At 29.3% G+C, this 23,070-nt stretch overlaps 1 protein-coding gene across 1 annotated transcript; it reads left to right on the top strand.

The window, feature by feature from the left end:
• On the top strand, positions 1 to 22,635 carry LOC142319846 (uncharacterized). Its single transcript, XM_075357517.1, has 4 exons — positions 1 to 112; positions 3,664 to 3,782; positions 6,287 to 6,485; positions 22,400 to 22,635. The coding sequence occupies exons 1-4, from the start codon at positions 1 to 3 to the stop codon at positions 22,633 to 22,635; spliced, it is 666 nt and encodes a 221-aa protein (XP_075213632.1).
• Positions 22,636 to 23,070: the final 435 nt, after the last annotated feature.

The raw sequence follows: 23,070 nt of genomic DNA, 5'->3' as shown, positions 1-23,070 counted from the left end.
ATGGTATCCAGTGCAAATTGTAATTTCTCCAAGGCTATATTTGGGCTACCGTCACTCGCCAATATTGCTGTGCCATCTGCATACGACGAAACTGTAACATTGCCTGGATTAGGTAGGTTAGCGGTGTAGACTAGGAATAGAACCGGTTCCAGAACTGAGCCCTGTGGAACTCCTGAGTTATTGTCGAAAAATTTAGACATCTCTTGATTGTAGTTAACTCATAAGAAGCGATCATCCAGATAGCTGCGTAGGATTAGGTAATAAGGTTGTCGTAGGCACGATTTTAATTTGAAAAAAAGACCAGGCAACCACACATTGTCAAATGCTTGTTTCAACCTCCAAAAAGGCCGCTGAACATTACTTTCCTTTATTTCTTCACTTATTTTATTATTATTTTTTTAATCGAGTTGAACATTAAATCAGTTAACATTAAAAATTGAAAAATGTATGTGATTTGTGTGTTGTGTCATTCGAACAATGACTTATTTAAGTAAAAATAATATTAAAAAAGACCGTTAGCATTATTTAATTGAAACAAAATTAAATCAAAATTTAGAAAGAATGATTTTAAAAAGCAACTATTTTTAATAATAGGGATGATGTTATAATTGATTTTTTCAAAAACATTTTCCATTGGTATTATTTCTAACAATATTTTTGTGAGACTTATTATTACTATTAATTATATTTTATAATATAAATAAACTTGATGAAATCTTTGTTAAGTCCTTCACCATTCGAGATATGTAGGTTAATCAAATCGACTTTTCAAAATCATTATAGAATTAATTCACCTAAATTACAAGATATCCTACCATGTTTGTAGATTGTAGTTTAAACCATCCCTAAGATATGAAATAAATGCAGGAAAAACAGATGCGTACAAGTGAATATGAGCGTACATATACAGAATTTTGTAAGATAGAATTTAGGAGTATTTTAAGACTTGTGAAACTATACACACTTTTAAGAATTACAGTAAACAAGAATAGAGCGTCAACTGACTGCTACCTTAGTAGCTTCCTCCTAAATGACACTCTGAGCATGTGAACAAAATTTAATACTGTTAAACTACCAGTATTACCAATAGCCAATAAATTGTGAGGTCGTATACACTCAGCATGCCTGTCATACCTATGGACGAATGAATTAACTCTCTCCATTTCTAACAGAGAGAGTTAACTCATTACTATATAAATCATAAAAAAACGTATAAATAAATAGCCTAAAACTTCTTTTAATAAATTTAATGTCATTGTATATATCGAGAGATATCATCTGTATCGATTGTCGTTGTCTATAACGATAGTTGTTTATATCAATATCGACTTCCTCGGACAGTTACTGTGTCACTAAATTATTAAATATTATGGAAATAATAATATGTAAACACTACTGGAACAAATAATAATAAATTCTGAAATTTTCAGCGAAATCGATTACATAGGGCACACAAAACGAAGATTGTCTTTTATTTGTATAGGTGATACTAGTTATTTATATCTAAATCAGATGATTAGCTTACATAAATTTAGAAGGTAAATTTACACTAATTCAACAACCAATTTTTTTTTTGTTTTACGTAGGAGAAGGCCAAAAAATCTGCTCGCAGATACCACAACGGACCCGTATGTGGTTATGTCGGATTCCAGCCAAACCGACCTGGGTCGATCAAGCCAGGATCGATTAAACCCCCCCCCCCCTGTCAGCGACATACCCGATACCAACCTTTGGGCATCACTCGGAACGTGCCCGCTGCGTCACCAGACATCAGGAGAAGGGAAGCCGAGTCGGAGAGAATGGAAACCACAATGATTCCCTATTCCGGCGACCAGACAACCCACTACCCAGACGCAACACAAAACAAGATTAAAGACCATAGATGCCTTAGCCGTAAGACTTGAACAAGCCTGAATTCCAAGACAGAGGGAGAACTTAAGTAGTCCAAACACTCACGCAGCTTAGTATATGCTTAAAACCTTGTTTACCGAAAGAATGACAATCAGTAAGGCCCGAACGCATTCGAACATTATTTGCTCTACTCACATTTGCACACCCACACAACTGCCGAGCTATCTAACCCCCTTAAACGCTATTACGAATCCTCCTCGTGCAGAGACACTTCCATGCTGAGCTCCTTCAGTCATCTTCACTTTTAGAATGTTGTAACACATGTTGGATACAACATTCCAATGGGACTCTGAGAGGAACATCTGCTCCACAATGCATCCCTCGTCGTGTGGCCCGGTGATGTTGCAGCAGAGCCGTCTCTCCACCTTCAATCGGATGCAGTGAAACATCACATGCGCGGGCGTGATGTTGACATGCACAATATTGACATGCATCGCTATCAAATCTACTAATTTTCGCCTTATAGGAATTGAACCACTCGTGTCCGGTTAAGAACAGGCTTGTCCAAAAATCCACCTCACCGTGTTTCCTGTTAATCCATTTCTTGATATCAGGAATCGATGTGTAGGTCCAGCGGCCGCCTGCCGCTCGATCCCACCTTTCCTGCCATCTCTCCAACAAGGCGAATCATACAACCGCCTTCGGAGTACCCCTCCTCTCCAAGAGCTCCTCTATCTTAAAGTCTCTCTCTTTTTTTTCCTGTTTAGCCTCCGGTAACTACCGTTTAGATTACTTCAGACGATGAATGAGGATGATATGTATGAGTGTAAATGAAGTATAGTCTTGTACATTCTCAGTTCGACTATTCCTGAGATGTGTGGTTAATTGAAACCCAGCCACCAAAGAACACCGGTATCCACGATCTAGTATTCAAATCCGTGTAAAAATAACTGGCTTTACTAGGACATGAACGCTGTAACTCTCGACTTCCAAATCAGCTGACTTGGGAAGACGCGTTAACCACTAGACCAACCCGGTGGATAGGTGAGATTACTGGATGCGGTTTGCGGCACCTTCTTCATAATTATGGCTAATTCAGTGATCGTATATTTCCCTCCTTTTTGATTTTTAAGGCAACTTTTAGGGCAACTCAGAAATTTCAAATAGGACCAATGGTCATCTGATACATCATTATAAAGTTTGATGGGACTAGAAAAATACTACAATTGTAACTAAATTCTGATCACCCAATCCAAATCGGCGTCCAACAATGTGTTTGTTTTAGAAGAGCTATAGAATTATGGTTGTATGCCCCCTTTAATTTTTTTGTTATTTGAGGTATTCTGTGTCTCTCTTTTGAAATCTTGTCGTATAAGAAAATAAAAAAGAGTGAAATAAACGTCATTGAAGCAGCCACTCGGTACAAGGAAGAATACCGCAAACCGCATCTAGTTATTTCAATTATAAAAAAGTTACAGGAGAGTGTAAGTTACACTCTCCTGGTTGGCGGAAAGACCACGAAGCAAAAAAGATGTCCTTGTCGATACAGTCGCCATTATCTTATCTGCCCTACCTGAAACAGACTATCTGTAAAAATTTGCTACAGTTTATTAAGGCAAAGTAAGACAAATGTAAATTTTTACATTACTCAAAAGAACCGTGATCTTAATTTTGTTGATGTAATCTTTTTTTAGAACACAAATGTGAATAAATTCTTTCTTTTTTTTCTAAAGTAATGCGCTAATTTATTTTTTCAAAATATTAAAAAAATGAATGAATTCAAATACAATTCTATAAGTTGTGATTAATTAGAAGCCATCATCCAATCTTCAAGCTATGGAAAAAACAGCTACGAAAAATATAGTAGGCCATTAACGAAAACTGAAAAAGATTATTACATTGATGAAGTGCATGCTACTATCTCAGTGATGGTAAATCAGCTCTGGGTTGTGTGGTTAATTGAAACCCAACCGCCAAAGAACACCGGTATCCATTATCTAGTATTCAAATCCGTGTAAAAATAACTGGCTAGTACTAGGACTTGAACGCTGGAACTCTCGGCTTCCAAATCAGCTGATTTGGGAAAACGCGTTCACCACTAGACCAACCCGGTGGACTCTATGTTAAAGTCTAACGGAGGGATTCCAGACACTACAAATATATCCTCAACCGACGACATTGTTCTGTAACCTGCCGCCACACGAAATGCGATACGCCGCTGAACATTATTGAATATGCTCCTATTCCTGTCTACAGTTAGGGCATCACACCACACTGGGCACGCATAACAAGTTATGGAGGTTATCACTCCCGCAAGCAGCACTCTTTTCTTTTGTAGAGGACGTACAGTATTCGCCATTACTCTGGAAAGAGTCATGGGGGTTCTCTCAGCTTTCTCGCTGTTGTTCCTTATGTGCCGAAGCACAGCCACCTGATCTACTCATACTGAATCGACAAGTCAAAATCAATCTGAATGATAGCTATGTCTTATTGATTCTGCTCCCTTTCTCAAGTTGTTGTTCCTCTTGTATTATATATAAACATATTTTATATATGTAAACTATATAAATATATGACATTAACAATGGAATATTGTATTGTCATCCGACTTACCTCGCTGTGTAAAGGTTTACCGTTGTATGATATCGGGAAATGAGTTTAATTAAGGCTAAAAGATTTGAGGATACGGTTGAACCATTGCAAGTTAAAGAAAAAAAAGCATACAACAATTTAAAACAACCCTGTATTTTCTGCATCTAGTTTAACGTGAAGATAACGTAAACATGTGCTCAAATAATCTTCATTAATACCTTCTGAATTTTGAATCGTTTTTTATTAATTTTTTATATTTAGGATTTTCATTAAATCTGTCTTATATAATTTCGAGTTTATATTTTAAGTAACTAATATGGAATTTTTTTTTTTTTATTCTGCTCTGATCAAAGTTTTTCTTCATCCATTTAGACGAATGCTATGGTAGTTCCTTTTATATATATATATATATATATATATATATATATGATGTAACATATATATTTATTATTTATTCCTGAAGTCGTCTGTATAATATATTATTAACATTATGGACAAATCAGAATAAAATAATAATTTATTACTGTGGTGAAAAATTTAACGTTAAAATTTTAAGAAATAAAAAAAATTCAGCTGGGGGAGTATTACTTTTACCTATATAAAAAAAATAAATAAAAATTAAATTTTAATATAAGCATGTAAAATTCTGCATAAACCAATAATTTACATAAAAAAATAAATAAGTGCTGTTTGTAAAGTATAACACATAATATCTATATAATCATAATTTATGTATATTTATTCTAAAAATAAGGGCGTAACCATAACCCTAATTTCATTTTAATTTGAATTCGATTGGAAAAATGCAAATCTGTATGATGGATGATATACTAGTTAAGGTTTTATATTTAGTCCTTTACTTCTGAATGTATGCATGGAATGAAGTATACGAGTATATGCATCACCCATATTTGTGTGTATGTGTGAGTGTGTGTGTGTGTGTGTGTGTGTGTGTGTGTGTGTGTGTGTGTGTGTGTGTGTGTGTATGTGAAATACATACATTATGTATAAAAAGACAACAGATACTCATTGCAAAATGGCTTCAGTCAAATTACCCCCTCTTTAATAGTATATGGATTTGTGTGTGTGTATATGTATACATATCATAGACGATTCATCTTGTATTGGACAATCGGAGGGTAGTCGAGAACCCTTAATGCTATTGTTAAAGCCTCTCCATTCAGGGGCAGTTTTGGGGCTAGTCATTCAGTCTGAAGGGGCCAGGGCCACTGTACAGGTGAACTTATAGTAGAGTATATCATCAGTTTTAAAGTGTTCCTCGTACGCTACTCACGTAACTGATTTCATTTTTACGTGTATTTTGACGTGTATATCTTTATAAAAAATAAAATTTAATATTAATTTTTTTAAATACGTGGATTCTGATGTTATTAAAGTAAAAAGTTTTGTTAAATAAGTAAATAAATGCAATATTATAATTACAAATTCTTCGTTATTTAAATTTTATAATAATTAAATTAGGATTTTGTCAGAAGAAAATCAAAATTCTATTTTTTCTCTAAATTACGAGAAAGTATAATTAATTTATCAGTGTTGTAATTATTTAAAACGTTTTAGAAAAAAATGAAATATAAAATTTTTTGATTAATTATTCGTGAACTGGACAGTTGTTTTTTATTAAAAAAAAATGGCTACAAAAGAAATAAAAATATTTCGTCCATGGACCACTAGTAAAACATATCAATATAATAATTATAATTGTTCTAATACTTCAACAGAAATTAAAGAAGAAAAACAAGAAAAAAATTATAAATTAAAACATACGATAAAAGCGGTCGAAGAAACAGATAAAAATAACGTAAATAATTTATCCTACTTGCAGCAATCTGAATATTTATCTTGTACAAACAGCAATGGTTATTTACCGGTATTAGATCCGTACTGGAATCCTACATTAGTAGACGTTTATCCACAACAGAATTCAAGAACTAAACAGCGGCCGAAAAAATTTCGTTGTCCACATTGTCAAGTTGGTTTCAGTAATAACGGCCAACTTAAAGGACATGTACGAATTCATACAGGTAACAAAATATTTATTATTTTTATAATTTTAACTACGTTAAGACTGCTAAATTATTAAGAAATCAATTTTATTATATAAAATAATATCATAAATAGATAAATAAATATATGTTTAATCTGTGTGATATATAATAATACATTATAGACATTTCATAGAATAATACTTTATGTAGATGTCTAATGAGTAGACATGCTATTACATGGATAAAAAAAGGTATTTCTCCAGCATTTACATGTATGATCAAGGGAAATCATGGAAAAAAATTGGATCGGAATAGCATCACAAAATACACAACTAATTATAAAATAAAATATAATATATTTTAAAAATTTATATTAATCTAAAATATAAACACATGAAATAATATTAAGGCATATACGTGAATATACTATATATATGTATATTTAAAAAAACTATAAATAAATCTTAATTTAGAAGGCGTTAGTGAAAATTAATCGAGTACATTTTTTCTTTAATTAGTATTATTTAAAAAATCAATATAAATGGTACTATTGTTTGGGTAAAAGAAAATTTTCTAATTATATTTTAAATAAATTGGTGGGAAGATTATAAAAATAGTTTAAAATAGCTTATTAAAAATATCAACGGAAGCATAATAAGGTCCCTTTCTTGTAAACTGAAATATAAAGTTGAGTTACACGAAAACAGTTCTGCTGTCTGATTTGTTAGATATTTAAAAGAATAATTTTTTTAAAAGCAAAGATTACTCATTTAGATAATTGCTTTTATAAATATAGGATTAACTTATGCAGAAGCACAAGTTACATGATTCATATTTATTTTCCCTAACAAAATGATCTTACAGCAGATTTTTGTATCTTAAAAACTCCTGAATGTTTTAAGGAATCCTAATAAATGATGTTATACTTGAGATAGGAAAATCCATAATAAATATCCAATAACTATGACAAGCTTAACGTTTTATTAAAACGTTTCAAAGCAAACCAATACGGTTACATATTGTTTAAAACAATTTTTCATTTAAAACATTTTTAAAATTTTGTAAATATCGGTGTACGAAATTAAAAGCGTTGTTTTAATTATTGTTTCAAAGCTTATTTACAATCTGTTACATTTACATAAACCTTTAATAAATAGAATTACATCCCAAATCTCATAAGGAATCTTCAATGAAACTCGCTATAAAATTGCATACTAGTATAATAAAAACTTTTATGCTAAGAGCATACGATTAGCAATTATAAATGTCACTCAACACTACTAAAACAATAGAAAGGAAAATAATATATCATAGTAAATAGAAGTATAAAAGAAAATTACGAATCGACGTAAAAAAAAAAAAGTATACGTAACAAATTTTAAATTAAAGAGTCGAATAGATAACGCACAATACTCGCATTCGAGGTTACTATAGACATGTTAAGACAGTGTAGGAACACTTAGGTCTAGAATGTGCAATCTGTTAAACCTTCTAATGTCATCCTGATTGTATTTTATATTTACTCTCAAGTGATTTGAGTGGTAGTCAAGCGAAGTTCGTACTTTCAACTGAAACGTTTTATTTGCTCCCGCACGGACCGTAATGCTAAATAATTTTGTATCTCATCGTATCTTGCAAACCAATGTGATTCTGTTTTACAAATTGCTACCTTATTCTAAAACCTCTGTAAGATGTCGATATTGTTTCTGTTCGGGGTGTCCCATAGTTCGATCTCATAGGTCCAGATAGGTTTTAGAATTAAAACCTATTAGATACAAACGAAATCTAATTAAATAATTTAAGGAATCTATAAAGGATGTTTAATTTCATGAAGAAATATTTTTTATTATCGGCGTATACGGTCTTTAGATACAGGTTTTTTTTAATAATAGTTTCTTATTGTTTACTGTTTATCATCTTAACTTTACTTACTTAAATTTACTTGTAAATAAGTCATTACTTTTAAATTTACTTGGATTAAATAAAAAATTAAATTAAAAAAATACTGACAGAAAACTCAAATATTTTTTTTTTTTTTTGGTCTTCACTCATTTGACTGGTTTGATGCAGCTCTCAAAGATTCCCTATCTAGTGCTAGTCGTTTAATTTCAGTATATCCTCTACATCCTACATCCCTAACAATTTGTTTTACATATTCCAAACGTGGCCTGCCTACACAATTTTTTCCTTTTACCTGTCCTTCCAATATTAAAGCGACTATTCCAAGATGCCTTAGTATGTGGCCTATAAGTCTGTCTCTTCTTTTAACTATATTTTTCCAAATGCTTCTTTCTTCATCTATTTGCCGCAATACCTCTTCATTTGTCACTTTATCCACCCATCTGATTTTTAACATTCTCCTATAGCACCACATTTCAAAAGCTTCTAATCTTTTCTTCTCAGATACTCCGATTGTCCAAGTTTCACTTCCATATACTAATAATATATATACTCAAATATATATTTTTCTATATACTCGTATTATCTTTGTAATTGATTTCAAAAACGGTTTAAAAATAGATATAACCAACTCTCCCCATTTGTAATAATACATGTATACATGTAATAATACATGTATATGTATATATGTATATGTATAGAGAGAGAGAGAAAGAGGGAGTAAAAATTGTCAAAAATCATTAAAAAAAAATTGAATTTACCAGTTGCTCCTATTTCGTAATGATCTATTACTCGGTACGGACCACTACTTAGAGTGTACTACCTCGTATATATTTAAATTCTCATTGTATTTATATTTAAACACTCGTTCATTAGAATAATCTTAATTTATTTTATTGATTTCCCTGTTATATTTCTATTGGTGCTATAGTAACATATAACCCTATAAAGGTAGAGTATATCAATCGGCAAACATTTTGGTAATCAAGATTTTTTGGAAATTCGTCATTTCAGGAACTCTCTTAGTCAAAAAAAATAAAAAATAAAAAAGTTATAAAACTTTCCGGAAGGTGTATTTACGTACTGAATTATGTGTGTTTTTTGATTAGTATCGTAGGATTGGTTAAACATAAATTTTTCGAAAATGGGTCAAAAAACTTTGAAATAAGAGGCTTGATGATGTTAAATATGGAAACACTTTAATTTGGGGTATATATGTTACGGTAAATTTGATTAATCCGGTGATTATGTATATTTACCGGTAAATTTAATTAATCGCCTGTAACATATGTAATTTGTATATTTAACGTTAATTAGTCGAGGTTAGCGAGCGAAGCGAGCGTAAGTTATGTTTGGTTAGTTGATGTTGATATACGTACGATTCGTCAGTACACAGAATCAACATAATATTTATGTTGAAATCAATTACAAAAATAATTATAAATAGGAATGTTTTGATTAATTAAATAAAAAATTCAGTAACTACTGCTTATAGTCCGGTTATTTTATTATGCAAAATATGTTAATATGAAAAAAATGTAAAATGCCGGTATATGTAATAAATTGCTATATATTTATTAAATTCTCCAACATTGTAGGCGATCATACATATTAACCGATGATTATGCATAATCACCGGATTAATCAAATTTACCGTAACATTATATACATTTTGCTTAGTGGTAGTAGAAAATTGAGCTTTAGTACTATGAAAGTATTTATTAAGTACGATTAAGTATTTATATACATTTTGCTTAGTGGTAGTAGAAAATTGAGCTTTAGTACGATGAAAGTATTTATTTATTTATGAAAGTATTTATTTAACTGTATTTATTACAGTATTTAAAATTTAAAAAAATGGTCGATCGGATTTAGGGGTGGACAAAGTCCAATTCAACATTATTTCTAAACAGTTTTTATCTCATATCTTGCTAATCCGATGATTAAAAGGGTGAAATTTGGCACACAAATATTTGGCTATATATATATATATATATATATATATATATATATATATATATATATATATATATATATATATATTTATTTATTTATTTATATACATATCTCACGGTTACAGTCTGATTTTTTTTACTACCGATGGAGCATCTCGACAAGGGATCTTCACGGTACCCACATCTTTTTGTTTAGTAAACTGTAACTTTTGTTAGCCTTGTTCAGAAACAATTACATCGAGCCACTTATTGATGTAAATAATTACTCCTATAAATAAACTTTCAAAATCCAAAACAAAGGCGCTGAACGGGATCTGTATTTAATTTTTTTTTTTTTTTTAATTTAATTTCCAAGATTAAAAATTTATTATTAATGTAGATGACACGAGAACTTTTTTTTAAAAAAGGGAGTCCCATGGGACTCGACTTAAAAGGTTTTTTTGAGTTGCTTGTAATCTCTGATATTTTATTTGTTTTTAATGTTCTTTAAAATGTTATTTGGGAAGGCTATTGAGCAAGGGGTCAAATGAAACCAATATTCTTTTACTAAAAAATTTGATTTTATTAGCAACCATCCAATTTAGACAATATAATTTTGATGATAAAAACTTCATTTCGTCAACGGGAGTCAACCGGAACCCTAAATATTTCATTAAGAATTTGTATTTTCTGTAAATTATTTACTTTTAATAATGCATACACTCTTTAAGATTAAATCGTAAAATTTGATTAAAGGGGTCAAATAGAACAATTTTTTTATTGGATATTTTGATTTTTTTGTAATTATGGGTTAAACTTTCTTCCTGTAGCCGGTCGGTAAATCAATAGAACACAATTTTTTAATTTCACTATTATTACTAATAACATAATGACTATAATCATTAATAACTTTTAATAATAATAATTTTTTTTTCGTGGAATATGGAAATGGAATATTGTTTACTTTACTTTCATATATTTATCTAGCCCACCAGGCTGGTTAACTAACTCGTCTCGCACATCAGTTGTTTAACAGCTGGTTGTCGAAATGGAGGTCCTAAGGTTCAAATCTTAGTAAAAGTTAATTTCTTTTATACGGATTTTAATACTAGGCAGTGGATACCGGAGTACTTTGGTGGTTGGAGTTTAATATGGTCGGCCTGAATCTACACAAGACTACATCTCATTTACATATTCTCATCTCATTAGCCTTGGGAGTGGTTGCTTATTGACCACTAGTTGAACAGATTGCAACGCACACATTAGGAAAATAAAAATACTTTTTATTTAATAAAATTATTAACTTCGTATATTAAATATTGTTTGATTTTTGCATTCGTGAAAATCTAATAATAATAATTGCAATAAAAAAAGCATGAAAATAAACAAGAACAAAACAAAAGTAATGAAATGTAGTAGAAATAACAAAGATGGACCACTGAATGTGAAAATAGGAGGAGAAAAGATTACGGAGGTAGAAGAATTTTGTTATTTGGGAAGTAAAATTACTAAAGATGGACGAAGCAGGAGCGATATAAAATGCCGAATAGCACAAGCTAAACGAGCCTTCAGTAAGAAATATAATTTGTTTACATCAAAAATTAATTTAAATGTCAGGAAAAGATTTTTGAAAGTATATGTTTGGAGTGTCGCTTTATATGGAAGTGAAACTTGGACGATCGGAGTATCTGAGAAGAAAAGATTAGAAGCTTTTGGAATGCGGTGCTATAGGAGAATGTTAAAAATCAGACGGGTGGATAAAGTGACAAATGAAGAGGTATTGCGGCAAATAGATGAAGAAAGAAGCAGTTGGAAAAATATAGTTAAAAGAAGAGACAGACTTATAGGTCACATACTAAGGCATCCTGGAATAGTCGCTTTAATATTGAAAGGACAGGTAGAAGGGAAAAATTGTGTAGGCAGGCCACATTTGGAATATGTAAAACAAATTGTTAGGGATGTAGGATGTAGAGGGTATACTGAAATGAAACGACTAGCACTAGATAGGGAATCTTTGAGAGCTGCATCAAACCAGTCAAATGACTGAAGACAAAAAAAAAACAAAAATAATATTAACAGTTTTTATTTAAAATTTAATAAATTTTATTTAACAGCTTAATTAAATTGTATTATTTAAATTTTAAGATTTCGTTAAACTTATGGGACAAGGCGGTACACAGTCCAAAGTTTTGCAGTCCTTTACCGGGTTGGGTTTTTTATAGTTTTTATTTTAATTGAATTTGGTTAGGCAAGGTAGATTCTTTCATAATTAGAAGGTATGTAAATTACTTTAAATAATAACGAATTATCATAATCAAACAATAAAAATAAATTCTTATTTCCTAAAATTTTATTGAGTAGCCTAACTATATTACAATATTATGTTTTCTGTGAAAAAATGCCTTCCTTATTATTATTATTATTTAATAATATTTACAGTTCTTTAATTTTTGCGCGAATTAAATTTTATATGAGTTACTGTGGTCGATATAACTTAGAGTAAACCGTATCTATGAATAAACGATGAAGATTTATTCATAAAATAAAATTAATTTAAGGGGATCGGACCCACTTTGCTTTCCCGTAGTAATGTAAGGAACATTTTCTCAGCTTGTATTTAATCCGTTTAAAATTTTCACGTGTTTTTTCCTTCTTTTTTAAATATTATGACCGTAGAACTTTATTATATTCGTTCAAATAATCTTGAATTTTTTTTTCTGGTTTATTCTGATATTCAGAATTTTCACCGTTGAATATAAAATTGTTCAATCTGATTTTTAACTAAATAAAAATATCTTCTGGTCTTATGCTGTATTCTAACCTGATTGTTGTGCCTGAAAATATAATCTAATTATATTTAGCGGTTTTGAAGAAAATTTTCCTTATATCCTACAAATGTAAATTTTACAAACTAAATCCCATTAAGGAAACTATTTCACCTTAGTACATGTTATCATAACTAACGTACCTCAATAACATTGTAGAGAAGCGCGGGACAAAAATGGCAGTGATGATACTCTAAAAAGTGAAAAATTACATTCAGCCTGAAAAAAAATTACGTTTCTAGCTCAATTCAAATCAAAAATATTCAATAACGAAATTTCTAAAAAATTCTAAGTTGTGTTGAAAACGTGTTAACTTAATTCACTTTAACAACAAATATGAAATTCAAGAGAAAAGCCAGGAAAAAAATGATAAATGAAACAAAAAATTAAGAAAAATATATATTTCAAGATCCAAGTTTCCTTAATGGATTACTTATTACTTAATAACACTATTATATAGAAAGAAAGAAAGAAAAAAACGTATTTTTCTATATGCAGGAGATGTACGCCAATTGAAAGGATTTACATGAACATGTGAACTGTAGTTCCACGCGCGATTCTTTTCATTCGTAAGATACAAATTTCCAACATACAAGATACACAATTTTTCAAACATCAATAAAAAGGAAAGAACAATCAATTAACTTCAACTATACGAAAAACAAAATGGAGTTTAAGATACGTGATCTAGCTTTAGCATTAGAAGTAGTTTATAGCACAAACGACCCAAAGATAGTGTACAACACATTTTCAGAAATAATCTACAATAACTTTGTAAAAGAACAATAAGACAGTCCTTCAAATTTGTAAAGGGAAAAACCTTGGATAATAGTTGGTTTAATTAACTCCATAAAAATTAGAAATAAGTTAATTCGAAAAAAAGGAATGATTTTACAAATCTAAAATCAAATATTACATTTATATTTTAAAGTACACATAGAAAATGCTAAAAACAATGGAATCTATTAAATAATTTTTTAAAAATGAGTAACAATACATTCTTTACAAGCGACACTCATTCTTTTAATTCTTATTTTGTAAATAAAGACACGAAATTATCTAATTCCATTCCACACAAAAAATGAATAAAAGAAAAAATTAACATTAATAGTTTATATATCTGGTATTGATAACAGAACAGAAAATTTCATACAAAATAAAACGGTTAAAAATGGATAAAGCTTGCGGTCTAGATAATATCCATATACCGGTTATTAAAATATTAGAAGGATATTTATGTAATTCATTGGTATACATTTTTAATTTTTATATAGAAAAAGGTGTGTATTTTAAAGAACTAAAAAAAAAAACATAAAATGTACTAATTTACAAAAGTAAAGGCGAAAAATGTAATCCAAGATAATAACCGGCCCATACATTTGTTACCTATATTTAATAAAATTAAAAAAAAAAATACCTTTACGGTAGATTATATTATTTTTTAACAAAATACGAAATTCTCTCGAAATCTCAATTCGGTGTTAGAACAAGATCGAATATAAAAGATGTTATTTCTAAATTAATCTCAAAAGTCGATACAACACGCTTTTAGATCTCCAAAAAGCATTTGATACAGTCGACTTCTCTATATTAATGGATAAACTGGAAAAACTGGATAGAAAAATCGCATGGAATTTATTTAATTCTTTTTTAAAGGAAAGGTATTGCAATAATAGAATTAAAATAAAAAGTAGCAAAGTGGAAACAAATAACCTACGGATCTTTACAGGGATCCTGTTTAAGCTCATTATTATTTAATATATACATAAATGATATTACAAATTTATATTTAAACGGGGAAATTGTATCTTTTGCGGACAATATAGGTTTAGTTATTAAATTTTCTAAAATGTAATGATTTAACTAGTATCAAACATTGGCTGCAAGCCAGTAAACTATCGGTAAATATAAGCAAAACAGAATAAATAGAGTTTTCTAGAGATTATGGCGATAACAGAATTCTGATACATAATTATATTGATATCTTAACAAGGATTGTACAATTGTATCTTCCTAGAAGTTAAAGCTGTTGACTGACTCCTACAAGTATCTAGGATGCATGATAGATAAGAATTTAAGTTAATTTTATAAGATTAGAATTTAAGTTTTAAGTTGCTTATAGGCAAAGTAATTAAAAACATAAAATCACAAAATGGTTTTAAGCTTTGAAAAAGAGGAAGGTTTATAAAATCAGTTTATTCCTCTTTCATATAATCTTCATATAATTATATGCTACTAAAAAATTGGAAAAATTATAAAAATTTATTGAAATTATTAGAATTGCATAAAACAATTATAAAAGCGTTTAAAATAGATAAAATTCTACTGGTAGATAAATTACATTTATACAATATAAAGAAATGTAAATTTAAAATAAAGAAAGATTAAAGAAAATCTTTTGAACAAAACTGTTAAATTATAGGAAGGTTATTTACATATGATCTTGTTTCTGAAACATATAACAAAATTCTATTAAAATAGAAATTACCGACTTTATAAAGATTCATTTTTCAAACGTTAAATGACATAAAAACGTAATCAAACGTTTAAAAAATGCAAACTAACTTTTCACATCCTTAATAAAATGTCTATCAAACGTCAAACGAACGTAAATTAATCTTAAAAAGTGTAATCTAGAGTTTAAAAACCGTTGGACGATCTTAATCGATCGTTTATAAGTTGTCAGACGTTAATAACTTCTTAAAATAACGTGACTCTACCTAAAACCACGTAATTATTTTTAACTATTCACTAAAATAATATCCTTTAACTGTAAGATCATAAAAAAAGTTAAATAGTGTAATCTGACAACCGGAATTTATATATACTAACATGGAAAAATAACGCGTATTACTAAGTATTGAAGCTTATGATATCTAAATTTAAATAACTGCTATTCTCTATGCAACTTATATGAAACAAGATTTATTTTTGTATTTTGGAACTATTTATTAAATAGAGATTTCTTTAACTAATAATAAACTAACTAATAAAATTTATTTTCTAACAAAGAGGAAAATTACCTTTTGTTGTTACGTAAACTAATTAGTCGTTAGTTAAACTAATTTCTTACACATGTTGGAGTCGCTCAGAACATAAAAAAAAGCTGACAACACAGTTGGATTTTCCTGCCTCGCGGCTCTTTTCTGATGCTCACACAAACTTAATTGAAAATAATTATCATTTTATTTAAATATAATATCTTTTATTTATTTAATTCAATGATTCTACCTAAAGCGCGCGCGCATACATATTTCATTTGTGCGGGTGTGATGGTACCAGCGGCCACTTAAATACTTTTTCACACTTTATTATTATTTATTTAATTCTACCACTCTCCTGTGACGTTACAACGTAGCGGACGACTACACTACTAGACCAATGTGTTGTTCTAGTGGTGAACTCGTCACGCAAATCAGCTGATTTCAAAGTCGAAAGTTCTAAGGTTCAGTCTAGTAAAGTCAGTTATTTTTATACGGATTTGAATACTAGATCGTGGATACCGGTGTTCTTTGGTGGTTGGGTTTCAATTAACCACACATCTCAGGAACAGTTCATTTACATTCTTATGTAATACCTTACGGTGGTTCCAAAAGCTAAACAGAAAAAAAGACGACTACAGCAGCGGTACATCACTGCTACACTAGCGCTCTTTTTGGTGAGAGGAGGTACTAATGACAGACTATACCCACTTAGCCTCTAGTTTATTTAGAGAATTTTTTCGGGTGGGTTGTGCGATTTTTCAAAAACATGTTATTTGGAAATATTATCTTTTAATCGTTAACAAATGCGCATAAGAAAAATACGACCCTAATTAGGCGAAATCTCGAAATACTGAGGGTGACCTTACGCTCCCTTGACTTTAAGTTGAAGATTTAATGGCATCAATGCCCCACAGAAGTAATCTGACCAAATTTGGTCAAATTCGGTCGAGTAGTTCTGGAGGTATAAGTTGATTTAGGGTGCGACACCTAACATCGAACACACACACGTACGTATGAACACCCGGAAAATATCCATACGGTTTTTTGGGTTCCTTAGGTGTCAAAACGTCAACATCCGGTGAAAACTGCATATGCCCAAATTAGACCGATTGTCATTCGTTAGATAGAAGGGAAAGTAATAATAACATTACGAAATATTCCACTACTTGTCGGGACAATATAACAAAATTACTAGACGCGCTTTAACATCTTTGATCATTTGGTAAATTAACTTATCAACAATAATTAATTATTAAACACAATACCCTATTAAACAATTACACATATTTTATTGTCTTTCAAATCTGTACTATTATGTAAATTGCTAACAATACATTGTGGATCTCCAATTGTTTAACCGGTTCTTTTAATGAACTCCTTTATATAGCTTATTACTAATATTATATTCGTAACGTCACTAAGAATATAACATTATATTCTTTGTTACCCCTTACAAACATTATACTTACCAGAATCGAAAATCCTGAAATATCTGTTATTTATGATTTGTTCTAGGCCCGAATTCACGAGAATCTTTTCTTAGCATCCCTTTTGAAATATGTAAGCTCAAATATTATTCATGTATTATTTTTTCCTTTGTAGACTATAAATCAATAAAACAGTACCAAGGCATTATTCTTGTTTTACTGCTCGATTTAGGCCTACCTGTTCTTTTCCTGACTTCTATTCTCTAGAAATGAGAATTTTGCCTAACTTTTAACTTTGTTAAATTCTCTATAAAAAATTGGAAATGCAGTCATCGCTTTCTGAAGCTCTGCTTCTTTCTCACGCTTATCTACGTGAATAAACAAATTTAATACACGCTTACCTAATTTTGTACAGCTACTGAATCGTATTTTGTAGCGTATGAAAAATGCCATGTCTGACCGAGATATTCGAATCCGGGATCTCCGGATTAAAGAGTAATTAAATTTTTTGCTATAATATAACCAAGTGTTATTTGATATTTCCTCATGTATCTCCTGGTTCGGAATTTTTATCTTAAAGACACTTGTCGCAACAGATAAAGGGATAAAATAACGATCTTAATCGATCGTATAAAAACCTAAAAACATTTAGAGATCTCCGGATGAAAGCATTTTAGTCCCTTTACAAATAAATGAAAAAAAAAATTATTACACAAATGAAATATTGAAACCACCTTTTACTAAAAGGAACACCAGTAATAATCCCAACAATAATAATCATAATTGAAACAGCAGGGTATGCATATATTTTCTTAATTATAAAAAAATAAAATATTTTCTTCGTTATATATTATCTGCAATCGTAATCGTATATATATATATATATATATATATATATATATATATATATATATACGATTACGATATATATATATATAGTTAACATAGTTAATTTGAGTTACAGGTTTTCTCTGTAAATTTTGTATCACAATGTGTGTAAAATATCCTAAATCTAACATAAAATGTCGAAATAAATATACATCGCCAACAACTATATATATATATTTTTTTATTTTTTTTAAAGATTGTGATGATAACAGAATTCTAACATAAATTATGATTGTGATCAATATATAAGTATGATAGTACATTATATATATATATATATATTTCAAATATATAGTATTATCTTAAGAGAATGTATATTTTTAAATGTACATTCTCTTTTTAACTAAATTTTGATCGTTTTGAAATGAAATTCGTTTTTTTACATAATGGTTTTCTGGTAAGTTGATTTAATCAAGAAGAATTGCTGATTTTTATTGGTATAAACGGGTGTTTTTCTGGTATCATTATGTTACCATAATATAATGAAAATGTTATTTTCCTTTTCTTTTTTTAGATTTATGTTAGGTTAAGATGCAATTATTTAAATGTTATACTCCATTCTGTTAACCCCATAGTTAATTTAAAGTTTACAGGTTTTCTCTGTAAATTTTTTACCACCATGTATCATAATATATGTAAAATATCCTCTAACATAAAATGTCGAAATAAATATACATCGCCAACAACTAAATTACCATACAACAACAACAACAACAACTAACTCACCATATTTTCCATTTTTAACTATTTTACTTAAATGGGAATCTCATTTAACTGTAATTTTATCAGAAATTTCTATTTCTCTGTTCCATTGTTCAAAAGATTAAGTATTCTTATTCTAATATTTTCATTTACAAGTTTCTCAGATAACCTCTCTATCACCCTGTTTGTACCCGAAAAAACACTTTAGTTTGAAAATATATAGCTTTACACTGCTATCAATTACTTACTACGTTGTACCCATAGTACCGTGCTTCAATTTAAGCCATTTTACTGCTGGAGTTTATTGTTCTAATGTTTTATTAAAAATACTAATGGAAGTTTTACATGAATCTTTATTTATGCAATCTGTTCCCTATCATTTTAATCGTTAATTCTTTTCCTTGTATCACCGGCTTATTTTTACTTTTTTGTTTTAGTTTGGTTTTATTTCATTAATGCAATATATTTATTTATCTTCTCTGATTTTAAGTGTTGAAATTTGTAATATTAAATTTTTTTCCTCTAAAAGTTGCCAAAGTACAGTGCACCGTATAAGATTTTTATAATTAGTGTTTCCAAATGTAGAAAACTACTTTATATTATTTTTTACAATATTTTCTTTAATTAATAAAAAATAGAAAAAAAATACATTTATTCAACCTTATAAAAAGTGAATATGGTTTTGTTGTATGATTGTAATTTGAAGACTAAAAAACTGTCAAGCTCCCAAATAACTGACAGTTTAATATTATACTATTGAAAACGATAATAAGACTTTAAATAACAAGATTAAATCATGTGGTGCAACGATAGAAGAGTGAGAGTTTAAAAAAATTTGTATTAACAAAAACTATTCTGCACCAATTTATAAAAAGTAGATGTTAAAAAATCATTGTAGAAACATAAACAGTGGTAAAGAGTAGAAAACAACACAAACCCTTAACACTTATTAAAATTTTATTATGAATTACGTATTATGTGCAGCTGGAAGAGAAACACAGTGAAATCACAGAAGTTCGAGATCAGTTTTTCTTTTTTTAAGTTGTACATTTTAATAACAATATTAAATTTTTTCTTCTTCTTTCGATTAAAACTTTTTAGATATCGTTGCATTCCCTTTTTACTTTTCCTCTTCTTTTGTGTTGTTTCCAGTACATTTTCATTCTTTCGGAGACTGCTGGTTTTTGTTCTTCTGTAAATTTTCTGGAGTTGTTTTTTTGGTTTTTCCTTTTCACCTACTTTGAAATTCTCAATTGTTTTTCGAAATTCTATTCTATTATTTTTTTATAATTTTTATTTAGTTTTCTAGGACTTCGTTTACTTCCTGCTGCCACTCTATTTTTGTTTTTCTATCTTTGTTGAAGTTTAATAATTGTTTTGTAAGTCTATTGTCATTAATTATATAAATATGGCCGAAAAATTTCATTATTTTTCCAGATTTCCGCTTCTAAATTTCTTATTTCTTGATAAATTTCTTTGATAGATTTTAGCCTATAACATTCCTTTGTTTTTGGGTCCAAAAAAGATTTTTCCTCCTTTTAAAAGATTTCTTACATTAAGCTTTATTAAACATTTTCTTGTATATAAGGCTTCCGGGCGAAATACTATATTGTAGTTTAGCTTTATACCTTAAGAATTTCTTAATATTGTAAATATCCGCTGTTAATCTCTAAGCTGTTTCCATTTTAGAATCTAATGTTAATTCCTTCTTTTTCGAGTACAGTTGGTGTTATTATCTCCTTAGGATACTTAAATTTGCCTACTTTTGTCTTTTTGTCTCTTTTCAAAGATTATTGCTTCTACACAGTTCTTATTATCGGTTATAAATTCTGTTTTTTCATAGAACATTTCTAACCTGTTAAATTTCTAAACCTTTTAAATAGGGCATTTCTAGCATTAAATTTATTTTAAAATAAAATAAAAAATTACGATAAAAGATCGAAAAGAGGGTTTAACTCACAACAGACTACTACTTAGGGGGAAATTAAATGGAAGATTAAAGTATGTAAGTAAAGAAATATTTTTAAAAAAAAACACCATTTTCCTCTTTTAGAAAAATTCTGAAACACAGAACCCGTGGTGGTCGTATCTTCCCATCTTTTTAACCAATTGTAACTAAAGTTGAATGGGCTTAATGACCCTTATTTAGAAGCTATCGTTCAAAATTTCATAAGTTCTTACTCCAGTTTGAAGATATCAAGCAAGTCGATAACTTACGATAAAATTTGGCTTATTATCCCCCACCTCAACTCTGAATGAAATCGGAAAAACACTTAACCAAAGGGATGCAGTATTGAAGTGGATTTATTTTATAATAATTAGTAAAAGACTGCGACTATGAGTCAAGAAAGGATTAAAAGAAAAAACTTTCATTGCTACCCCTTTGTGAAGGTTTAAATAAGACAGATCATCATCAAAAAGTATCTTAACAATCATGAGGCATTAAATGCCTCATGATTGTTAAGATACTTTTATAGGAAATTTTAGATAGGAAATTTTTAAGTGAAAAAATTTCCTATCTTTTGAATGGAATTTTAAGATAAGAAATTTGTAAGATCCGTATTTTTATGCTCCATGATCGATTGGGACTAAAATTAAGCGGTAAGTGGAATGCATTGTTTATAGAAATAATCATCTCAATTTTTGTAAAAATTCGCCTTTCCATACTGGAGATATCAAACAAAAAATAAACCAACATACCTGCATACTTCCTGGAATTTTTCACTACTAAAATCAGTTTTTTTTTATAGAGGCGTAACTCATGAAAGATCAAGATCTGGAAAAATCCTTGCATACAAAATTTGATCCGATTAGTCTATCCTATCTTTCTCTTATTCTATCTGTATATATAAGTATGCAACTATAATATAATCGTAGTTGGAAAAGTTTTTCATTTCTTCAGAACTAATTTTATTCGATTATGAATTCCAAAAGTAGTCTTATCCAAATTTAAATTTATTATAAAAATACTATAAAAAAAATCATGTACGTTATTTTTTTAAATTAAATAATTTCTGATTTAATCATTTAATATCAAATTTATTTATTATTCATTTATTATATCATTTTTGACTGTCTCTGGCTTATATTGAAAAATTACTTAAAGGGGCTAAAGCTACTTTTCAAATTTTAAGACTCATTTATTCAGCGATTAAAATTATTTCTACAGGAAAATATAAAAAAAATCCTACACACACACACATTTTGATAAATAAATAAAATTATATCTAGTGAAAGTCTTTTTTTAAAAGATGACATTAATAAACATTTTATTTATTTTTTTTTTTACAGGAGAAAGGCCATTTAAATGTGATTCAGAAGGATGTGGTAAAAAATTTACCAGGAATGAAGAGTTAACAAGACATAAAAGGATACACACAGGACAACGACCATTCTCTTGTAATACTTGCGGAAAACGTTTCGGTCGAAAGGATCATTTAAAAAAACACACACGCACGCACTTACCTCAACCTATACCGCTTCCAATAGCCTTATATCCATACTTTTATCCTTACTGTCATACATAAAAACGGTACTGTCAAATTCAAAATGATCGATCACGTATATATATTTTTTCTTTATTTTTTTATTGTTATAAATCGGTGATGTGTATAGTAAAATAAAATTGGATTTTGACTCGACTATCGATTAGTTGTAATTAGTTCATATATGAAGTTTATGTCATAATATAGACATAAATAATATTTTTAAAAAAGTTTGTATAACAAAATGAGGTGTTATATTAGTAATGCTAATGCAGCTGTATATGCTGAAAGGGTTTATCCGTAGACAGAAAGTAGATTGAAACATAACGATGTTTATATAGAAGCTATATTGGTGTATGTACATCAGAGTATTAACCGATTATAGCAACCCTTATATAACTAAACATAGAAAAAAATTAAATATAGCAAATGCACGAAATTATATATTTTTTGGCACGGGATCACCACATTCCCAAG

This window comes from Lycorma delicatula, chromosome 2, assembly GCF_047948215.1.
Source record: "Lycorma delicatula isolate Av1 chromosome 2, ASM4794821v1, whole genome shotgun sequence".
NCBI classification, from domain to species: domain Eukaryota; kingdom Metazoa; phylum Arthropoda; class Insecta; order Hemiptera; family Fulgoridae; genus Lycorma; species Lycorma delicatula.
The sequence above is the reverse complement of the archived record's forward strand: the minus strand, read 5'-3'. Positions and strand labels throughout refer to the sequence as shown.

Bases quoted from the DNA above. Each gene is read 5' to 3' on its own strand.
- LOC142319846 (XM_075357517.1), top strand. From the start codon at position 1: ATGGTATCCAGTGCAAATTGTAATTTCTCCAAGGCTATATTTGGGCTA. The intron at 113-3,663 runs GTAGGTTAGCGG...GTGATTAATTAG, and splicing joins TGTAACATTGCCTGGATTAG to AAGCCATCATCCAATCTTCA. The intron at 3,783-6,286 runs GTAAATCAGCTC...TCCTACTTGCAG, and splicing joins ATGCTACTATCTCAGTGATG to CAATCTGAATATTTATCTTG.